The 10,249-nt window shown below is 43.7% G+C and overlaps 1 protein-coding gene across 1 annotated transcript in view; it reads right to left on the reverse strand.

The window, feature by feature from the left end:
* Nucleotides 1–381: 381 nt before the first annotated feature.
* hltf (helicase-like transcription factor) overlaps nt 382–10,249 on the reverse strand; it is a 78,880-nt gene continuing 69,012 nt past the window's right edge. Inside the window, exons 21-23 of the mRNA XM_048604496.1 lie at nt 6,916–7,096; nt 3,765–3,845; nt 382–1,163 (exon numbers count right to left, since the gene is read on the reverse strand). Coding sequence (XP_048460453.1) covers nt 1,017–1,163; nt 3,765–3,845; nt 6,916–7,096 — 409 coding nt within the window. The 3' untranslated portion in view covers nt 382–1,016. The remainder of the gene's footprint in view (nt 1,164–3,764; nt 3,846–6,915; nt 7,097–10,249) is intronic.

Below are 10,249 nucleotides of genomic sequence, written 5' to 3' on the forward strand. Positions count from 1 at the left end.
TCTGGGGTGAAAACTGATTAGAAAGCCCTGGATTAGAAAGTCTCTCATACGAGGAGCCACTGGGTTGCTAATGGGTTCCATTCTCAAGTCGATTTTTACACAAGTTGGAAGACAATGCAGAACAAAATAAAATAGCTATTCATATGTACTAGGAACATTCATACATCAGATCTTTAAAATTACAGCTCTGTACGGGATTGAGTTTGTAAGTGCGAGCGTTCGAAGTGTAAATTTGTAAATCGGGGTCCGCCTGTATAGCGCCCATGCAGCCTGCCACATTCATCATTTGTAAGAATCACCATTTGCGAGGGTTTTGAGGAACATAAACCAGCAGGATTTTACTGAAGTTTCTGTTTTTCTTAAAAGGAAAAGTAATAAAGCTGGACAAGAACCATCAGGTTTAATGATTGTAAAAGTCCTTAGCTGAATAACAAAGCAGGGACAATTTTTTTTTTTTAAAAAAACCTTGCCTTTACGAAGCATTCCACCACATCTGTAAAATATCGCGATCCCCTTCACGCAGTGAGTGCTGGAATACAGTAAATGGTTACTCAGGCAAACACAAAATTCTCACACAAACATCCACAAATAATGTTAAGACGAGATACCAGCAAATCTGATTTAGTTGGTGTAGGTTGAGGGTAAAACATTAATCAGAAGACTGGCAGAACACTCTGAATCTGAGTATTACCATGGGGCTGTTAAATACCTGACAACTGGAACAGGCACATTGAGCTATGTCTCAATATCTCAACTGAGGGATGCACTTCCCAACTGCAGCAGTTTTGAAGCTATATTACACAGACAATTTGTTTTCTACATTTTGATTCACAGAATTCAACAAACATTTTGCATTAAAAGTTACCATCTCATATAAATTTGTATTTGGTTTACAAATTACTTCCCATTTTTCTGTCCCATTACAGTATTCAAAAGTTTCAAAATTTCAATAAGCTCAGACGCCTGGGAGGGTTAGAAAGCAAAAATAAAAGCAGAACCGATGCCAAAAACCAGTGTTACACGTCGATCAGAATCTTGATCTCTTCAATCCGGCTTTGCTTTATCTCGCGCTGTCTTTTCGTTCCAAAAGCCCCTGCTGCAAGTTCTCGCTTCTTGTTCTGAATCTTGATCATATTTTCCTCCACGGAGTTTTTCACAATAAACTACAGAGGTAGACAGGCAACGAGGTTTATTGGAGGCTGTCAAAACGACTTGTAAATCACAAAACGGCAGCATCAGGCGCACACAGTCTCCACTCCTTGTCACAAGGATATCAAGCAAGATTAAATGAGGAATAAGACAGTAAGAGCATGGGAGTAGAAGTAGGCCATTTGGCCCATCGAGACCACTCCACCATTCAATGAGATCGCGGCTGATATGATAATCCTCAACTCCACTTCCCTGCTTTATCTCCATAACCCTCAATTAGAAATCTACATCAGCCTTGAATGTACTCAATGACCCAGTGTTGAGATTTACCTGTGGTAAAGAATTCCAAAGATTCATGTTCGCCTTGAAAATGAAGGAATATTCCTCATTCTGGTCTTAAATCAGTGACTCCTTACTCTTGAGATTATGGTCTCTGGTCCTAGACACTCCCACAAGGGGAAACAATCACTGTGCCTATTCGGCCTAAGAATCTTTTATATTTGAATAGGTCTCCTCCCATTCTTCTAAACTCCAATGAGTACAAGCCCAACCTGCTCAATCTCTCCTCATTAGAAAATCCCTCCAGCCTGGTATCAGCCTAGTGAACCTTCTCTGGACTCCCTCCTCCAATGCCAATATATCCTTCCTTAGACTAAAGGGGTCCAAACCCTTTCACAGTATTCCAGCTGAGATCTGACTAATGCCTTGTATAATTTCAGCAAAACCTCCCTACTTTTACACTCCATTCCTTTCAAAATAAAGGCCAACATTCTTTTTGCTTTCCCTATTACTTGCTGAACTTGGATACTGGCTTTTTGTGATTCATGCATTAGGAGCCCCACTTCCCTCGGTTTCTGAGCTTTCTGCAGTCCTTCCCCATCTAAATAATATTCAGCTCTTTCATTCTTCTGGCCCAAGAGCACAACCTCACATTTCCCCATATGCCATCTAAGTTTTTGCTCTCTCATGTAATCTGTCTGTAGCTTTCTGCTTTCTCCTTTCCCCCACTTCCTGCTCTCTCACCCAGTCAGTCAGCCTGAGGAACAGGAGTCAAATCTACAAATGCTTAGGCTCACCACATTTCTTTTCTGCTTGTTCTGGTCCAAGTAGGATCAATCTACTTTCACCCCACCCATGTTTAAATTTGTTCCAACCCTTTACTGGCTAGCTGAGCTGAGACAAGCTTTGCACCCTGAAAGCCTAAAACTCTATAACAGTGTAGCCTCTCTCATACCATAACAGTTTGCACAGCTTGCATTTATATGGCACCTTTGAAAATATAAATTATCTGAAGCTGCTTCACAGGACCAGTTTTGAACAATATTTGACACCAAATTACGTAAGGAGTTTGATGTCCAGCGAAAAAACTGAAGGGTTAATAGATATATTGAAAATGAGATACAGGGACAGCAGACAGTGAGAGACTTTGTACAGAAGAATATAACACTGTTTGTCACTGAGGAAGCTGCCAAGAACGAATCTAGCAGTACCAAGTCCGAATTAACCTGCCAACATAGATGAAGATGAAGATAGGGTCTGACCATATTGGCTAGATTTGGAGTGCTTTATTAAATCAGCACTTTTACATTTAGTTTATGATATGCTCAATTGTTAATTTTCTCCTCCCTTTTTGTTAGCAGAAAGATATGTCTATGAAATGGCTGCAAGTTCAAGTTCTGGCATATAAGATGGTCTGTATGAGGATAAAAGGGACAGGCAATTCAAGCTTTTGAAATCAACGGAGCCATTCACATGCAAAGTATTATTTATTTTGTGAAAATAATTGGCAAATGGAGTTGATTAAATGTTCAGTTTTTAGAAATAAATACAGAACTTTCATTCTCCTTGTCTCTATTTTCTAATTTTTTGTCTTCCACTGCTCACTCCTGCCTTTCTCTCCAGTAGCTCCAATGCTCTCTCTTGTCACTAAGCTCTCATTTGTCAATCCTTCTAGAATCGCTGTGTTCTGGTTTCTCTAACACCTCAAAGTTTCTCTGTTCCATATGCCTCTTCTGTTGCTCAGGTGGATATCTTTTAAATGTTAAAGCAAATCTAAATGATTATGTCTAACAAGCAACACAAAATGGATTTTATAAAGATGAAAAGGGTGCACAAAGGCATTGAGAGATAAATATAAAAGAGAGAACAGGGATGAGTAAATACGTGAAGTGCTGTTTCAGATCTCCAACATCTGCAGTTCTTTTGTCTTATTTAAACACTTGCAAGTTCAATGGCCTAGTGGTGCTAGATGCTAGCTTTTTGTGTTTCGTGCGCAAGTACTTCCAAGTCCCTTTATGTTGCAGCTTCTCTCCCAACATCAGGATAATAGAGTACTTTGAGACAAAGGCTGATTAGAGATGGCGTGTAATTGGTGACAGTAGTTAAGACTCTACAACACTGCATGTGAAGCCAATATTATCACAAATCCCATTGACTGCATTCACTGGAGTGTAGTCCAATGCTAAATAAAAACCGAAAGAACTGCGGATGCTGTGAATTTGCTTTTCCAGTATATTCTGTCTTTGTTGCAGTCCAATGCTACACAGAAAAAACTAAGCTGCTTTTATGAATAAATATTTAGCCGTCAGCTCTTTCGAGTTGAGCTAATGACGTACCTTGGTGATTATGACATCCCTGGTCTGACCCAGCCTGTGGCATCTGTCAAAGCATTGGTCCTCAGCAGCTGGATTCCAGGCCTGATACACAAAAAGGATAGTTACAGCACTGCGGGAACAGCACCATATCACAAGCATGCACAACATGACACACTGCATGACATAACCTGCTCAGTAAACAAGCCAAGCCAGCGAAGATCAGTTTAAAGGTGAAAGGCAGGAGGTTCAAGAGGGGTAGGGTTTGAGGAGTTCACCTAGTGGGTGGTAGGGGTCTCAAATACACTACCTGGGAGAGTAGTCGATTCAGGTAATCTCACAACGTTTAAAAAGGTACTCGCATGAGCATCTGAACTACCATACCTCTCAAGGCTATGAGCCTAATGCTGGAAAGTGGGACTAGTGTAGATTTAGTGTCGCTTTGGCTCAATGGGCCGAAAGGCCTCTACTGTATCATTCTATAAACATGCCAAGGACTATGCCTGCACAAAGTGAACACAACTACAAACCACAAAACACAGGCTTTGCCCCGTCAAACCCAATAACATCGTAAGCTCACTTTGCTATAAAAGAAAATTCACCCAAAAGTCATCCATAAATCTTTGTACAAGATGCAGAAATGAGCGTAATCAGTAGATTTTGAAGCAAGATCCTGGACATCTAGTTTACACTGCTCAGATCCTACAACTGCACTGGTGGAAGTCAGATTTTAATTATTATGAGTTTTCCCTTCGTTAGAGTTTACTGGTAGTGTCATTGTTACTGGGTTTAGTTGTATCATTTCACTTTAAAAATCTTATCAGTCATTTGCATGAAGAGGATTTCCTGTCTACGTGACCAGTATCACGTTGTTAACAGCCGTTCGAGGAGGGAGCAAGTAGTGACATGGGTTTTGCCCGCCCATGAAAATAAAGTCAGGTGATTTTTGTTTATTGGTGAAAAATCTCAGATTTCTATTCTGTTAAGACAAACAGTATCAAGCACCACATTTTACTGATGATCTGATGTATGAGATCTGGGGGAACTGAATGCAAGTTTTATTGTGACACAAGTGGGAGTCTGGATGTTAAGTAATAAAGCAACAGGAGCAGGCCCTTCAGCCCATTGAGCCTGCTTCCCCTACTCAGTTAGGCTGTAACTGATCACTGACCTCATTGTCCCTTTCCCACTGTACACCGTCATGGAAAAATGGCAATAGTAGTATTTTGGAAGCCAGGGGTATAAACGAGCTGCAGGACATTCTTCATCCAACTCCACCCCGGGAAAAGATGGCAATCCATTTTTTCCAGATTTCTTCTGTCACCTTCCCTCCATTAGAAGATCAGAAGTGGGGATGTTCACCAATGACTGCCCAATTTCCAGCACCATTCGCGGCTCCTCAGATCCTGAAGCAGTCTAAGTTCAAATGCAACAAGATCTGGACAATGGGCGGCAAGTGGCAAGTAATGTTCACATAAATGCCAGGAAATAACCATCTCCAATGAGAGACAATCTAACCATCGCACCTTGACATTCAGGGGCACTACCATCACTGAATTGACCAGAAACTCAACTGGACTCACCTCAGTGATTACCAGAGCAGAGGTCAAACGCTACGAATACTCCAGCGGTAACCCACCTCCTGACTCCTCAAAGCCTGTCCACCATCTAAAGGCACAAGTCAGGAGTGTGATGGAGTACTCCCCACTTGCCTGGATGGATGCAGCCCCAACAACACTCAAGAAGCTTGACACTATCCAGGACAAAGCAGCCGCTTGATTGGCACCACATCCACAAACATCCACTCCCTCCACCACCGACGCTCAGTAGCAGTAGTGTGTATTGTTTACAAGATGCAGAATTTCAGAAATTCACCAAAGAACCTCAGACAGCACCTTCCAAACCCACGACCACTTCCATCTACAAGGACAAGGGCAGCAGACATATGGGAACACCACCATCTCCAAGTTCCCCTCTAAACCACTCACCACCCTGACTTGGAAATACATCACTATTCCTTCGCTGTCGCTGGGTCACAATCCTGGAATTCCCTACCTAAGGGCATTATGGGTCTACTCACAGTACACAGACTGCAGCAGTTCAAGAAGGCAGCTTACCACCACCTTCTCAGGGGCAACTAGGGATGGACAAGAAATGCTGGTCCAGCCAGCGACATACACAACGAACAAAAGAACTTTACAGCACAGGAACAGGCCCTTCGGCCCTCCAAGCCTGCGCTGATCCAGATCCTCTATCTAAACCTGTCGCCTATTTTCCAAGGATCTGTATCCCTCTGCTCCCTGCCCATTCATGTATCTGTCTAGATACATTTTAAATGACGCTATCGCGCCCGCCTCTACCACCTCTGCTGGCAACGCGTTCCAGGCACCCATCATCCTCTGCGTAAAGAATAATCCTAATCTACTCAACCTCTCTTCATTGCTAGCGCGCTCCATACCAGGCAACATCCTGGTGAACCTCCTCTGCACCCTCTCCAAAGCACCCACATCCTTTTGGTAATGTGGCGACCAGAACTGTACGCAGTATTCCAAATACATCCAAGTACACATCCCACAAGAGAATAAAACTAAGTTAATTCAGGGTATGTGGTTATATATGTTTTAACAAATGGAGCCTCCTCCCACCTCAAGCCGCACCCCCATCTCCTACCTACTAACCTCATCCCGCTCCCTTGACCTGTCTGTCCTCCCTGGACTGACCTATCCCCTCCCTAACTCCCCACCTACACTCACCTTTACTGGCTCCATCCCCGCCTCTTCGACCTGTCTGTTTCCTCTCCACCTATCTTCTCCTCTATCCATCTTCTATACGCCTCCCCCTCTCTCCCTATTTGTTTCAGAACCCCCTTCCCCTCCCCCATTCTGGCCTAGAGGCCCGAAACTTCAGCCTTTTTGCTCCTATGATGCTGCTTGGCCTGCTGTGTTCATCCAGCTCTGCACCTGGTTGTCTCGGAATCCACGTAATGTCTAGTTCAGGGAGAGACAGGTGGATTCGGAACATTATACAACACTGCCTTTATTTAGTGTCTACTTAATAAAGCAGAATAGAAAATGCATCAAACACAGATTCTGCAGAAACAGAAAAAGTGGTGCTGGTGATAGCTGCGCAAACTCCTCACGTTAAGCAGGCCCAGAGGTTCAGCATTAATACTCACAGGGTCCATGAGGAACACACGAGAAGCTGCTGTTAAATTCAAACCAACTCCACCAGCTTTCAGCGACAGCAGCATGATGGTCGGGGAGCCTGGCTCACTGCTCTGGAAGGACTCGATGGCATTAATCCGCCGCTTCTGTGGCATCGAGCCATCCAAGCGTGTAAATGCAAAGCCTTCTTGTCTACAAAATGAAAACAAAGGCGCTGTAGGCAGATTATCCCTCAGTTAGACCTCGGGTCAACGACGACAAAGGACAGCCCCATTCTTAATAGTTTGTGATAGTTTCTGTTGCTGATAACGCAGAAATATATATAAAAGGTCAATCTGTAAACAATCAGCTTTACTAGATTAAAAAACACTAACTATTTACGCATTCTTTAGGTTGTAGGGCCATCTCCCAGCAACATGGTAAAACTTGATCCAACATCCAACAATTATCTACCACTGAGTTGTGAATCAAGGCCCAAACTAGCACTGCCATGCTGATCACACAGTGGCTGCAGTGAGACAGTTATCAGCTTGGCCTTACAGCCCAACAAAGCTGACTGACTGAACTTCCTCCCTTTAGCAACGAGGAACCCGCACAAGCCAAGCAGGGCTGGCTCAACGGTTAGCGCGGCTGCCTCACAGCACCAGGGACCCAGGTTCGATTCCACCCTCGGGCGACTGTCTGTGTGGAGTTTGCACACTCTCCCCGTGTCTGCATGGGTTTCTGCCAGGTGCACCGGTTTCCTCCCACAGTCCAAAGACATGCAGGTTGGCCATGCTAAATTGCCCCATAACGTTATGCAGGCTAGGTGGATTAACTATGGTAAAGGTGGGGTTACGGGGTAAGGTGGGAAGCTGTTAAGAGGGTCGGTGTAGACTTAATGAGCCCAGTGGCCTCTGCCTGCACTGTAGGGATTCTATGATTCTAAGTAAAAGTCAAATTTTAGTGAGTGGACAACGATCTGGCAAACAGAGTACAATGTGGGTAAAAGTGAAATTGTTCATTTTGGTAGAAGGAAAAAGGAAGCTTATATCGCAACAGGGAGAGGTTGCAGAGCTCTGAGATGCTGAGAGATCTGGGTGCTCTAATGCATGAATTAAAGGAGGTTAGTGTGCAGGTACAGCAAGTAATCAGGAGAGCTCATAGCATGTCATTTATTTTTATTGCAAGGGGAATTGAATGCAAGAGTTATGCTTCATTAATGAGACCACATTTGGAGTACTGTGTACAGTACTGGTCACTGTACTTACAGAATATTAATGCAAGAGAAGCAGTTCAGAGAAGGTTGACTAAACAGAGCAGATTGCCTAACAAGGAAAGGCTGGACAGCTAGGCCTGTATCCTTTGGAGTTTAGAAGAGTCAGAGGTGACTTCGTTGAAACACAAGATCCTGAGAAGTCTTGCTGGGTGGATGTGGAAAAGATGTTTCTTCTTGAAGAAGAATCTAGAACTGGGGGTCATAGTTTAAAAATAAGAGGTCACCTATTTAAGACAGAGATGAGGAAATATCTCTCAGAAGGTTGAGAGTCTTTGGAATTTCCTTGCTGAAAAGAAGTGAATGCAGAATCTTTAAAGACTCTTAAGGCAGAGGTAGACAGACTGTTGATCACCGAGGGGATAAAGATTATCGGGGGTATGCAGTAATGTAGAGTTGAGGATAAAATCTGATCAGCCATGATCTTATTGAATGTTGCAGTAGGCTGGAAGGGCCGAGTGGCCTGCTCTTGTTTGTTTGTTTGTACACTAACTCTGCATGGACAGGATGGAGAAGCCCTCATTGTTTTCTTCCCATTCACTAACCAAGGAGAAAGTGCTTCAAAACGAATCTCATACTCCACAGTTTATGAGAGTTACCGAATCTGTCCCATGGTATCCAAAGGTCCGATTCGGCATAATAAAGTCTGGCAAAGTTACCAAGTGGTTTCAACAAAGTATTACAGGAGTGCTTGATACAAGTACCTACACAGTACTTGTATTGTGGAGCCAATTCCACTTCACAGATTCCTAAAGTGTGTTCAGCCTAAAACTACAAAGTAATGACAGCCTGCAACATCCGATGGTGTTATTCCTGGGCTATCTCAGCCTGGGTAGCTGCAAGACAAGTTTCAACATCTTCGGAGGCAACACTCTAATGTTAAAACAGTGTCAGCTCCCAGCTTCTCACAGTAACACTGGACCTGGTTTCGGGAAATGAGCCCGGCCAGGTGAGTGAAGTTTCAGTGGGGATGCATTTCAGGACGAGTCACCATAACACCGTGAGTTTTAAAATACCCACGGGTAGGAGTAACAGCAGTCCTCAGGTGAAAAAGTGTTAAACTGGGGGAAGGCGAGCTACACCAATATTAGGCAGGAACTGGAGAATCTTGATTGGAGGCGCTGATTGAGGGTAAATCCAAATCGGATATTGGGGAGTATTCCAAACAGCAGTTGATAAGAGTTCCTGAGTTGCCCATTCCTGCGAGAATGAAGGGTAGGTATGGCAAGTTATGTGAACCTTGGATGACCAGGGCTGTTATGATCATGGTCAAAAAGAAAAGGGAAGCATACATAAGATCTAGGAGGATGGGAACTGATGAAGCCCTTGAAGCATATAAGTAGCAAAGAACTTAAATAAGGAATTAGAAGGGCTAAACAAGGACATGGAAAGTTGTTAGCAAACAGGATTAAGAAGAATCCCAAGGCTTTTTATACACATACAAAATAGATTGGATAGACTGGGCTTGTTTTCACTGAACGCAGGGGGTTGAGGGGCGACCTGATAGAAGTTTATAAGATTGTGAATGGCATGGATAAAGTTGAAAGTATGAGGCTTTTTTCCCCAGGGTGGAGAGGTCAATTACTAGGGGACACAGGTTCAAGGGGCAGGGTGGTGAGTCTAAAGGAGATGTGCGAGGCATGTTTTTTCACACAAAGGGTGGTAAGTGCCTGGAACGCGTTGCCAGAGGTGGTGGTGGAAGCAAACACAATTGTAGCATTCAAGATGCACCTGGACGAATACATGAATAGGAAGGGAATAGAGGGATACAGATCCTGTAAATGAAGAGAGTTTTAGTATGGAAGGGCAAAATGTGTCAGCACAGGCTTGGAGGTCTGAATGGTCTGTTCCTGTGCTGTTTGTTCTTTATTTCATTCACTCGAAAGCTAGACACATTCAGTGTAGCGCAGGGCATCGCAAAGTGGAGTGACTAGCTGAAATGACAGGGTTAGCAGGTGGAGCTCCTAACAGCTGCCAGGCCCCTTTAAATCCCTGCACTGTATTTTAAAATAAAATAATTGGCCAACCATTGAGGGTCAATTCCTGCTCACAGTAGCATTCTTCCCCTACACGCTCCCCCCCACCACCAC

Source organism: Rhincodon typus, chromosome 13 (genome assembly GCF_021869965.1).
Source record: "Rhincodon typus isolate 14 chromosome 13, sRhiTyp1.1, whole genome shotgun sequence".
NCBI lineage: Eukaryota > Metazoa > Chordata > Chondrichthyes > Orectolobiformes > Rhincodontidae > Rhincodon > Rhincodon typus.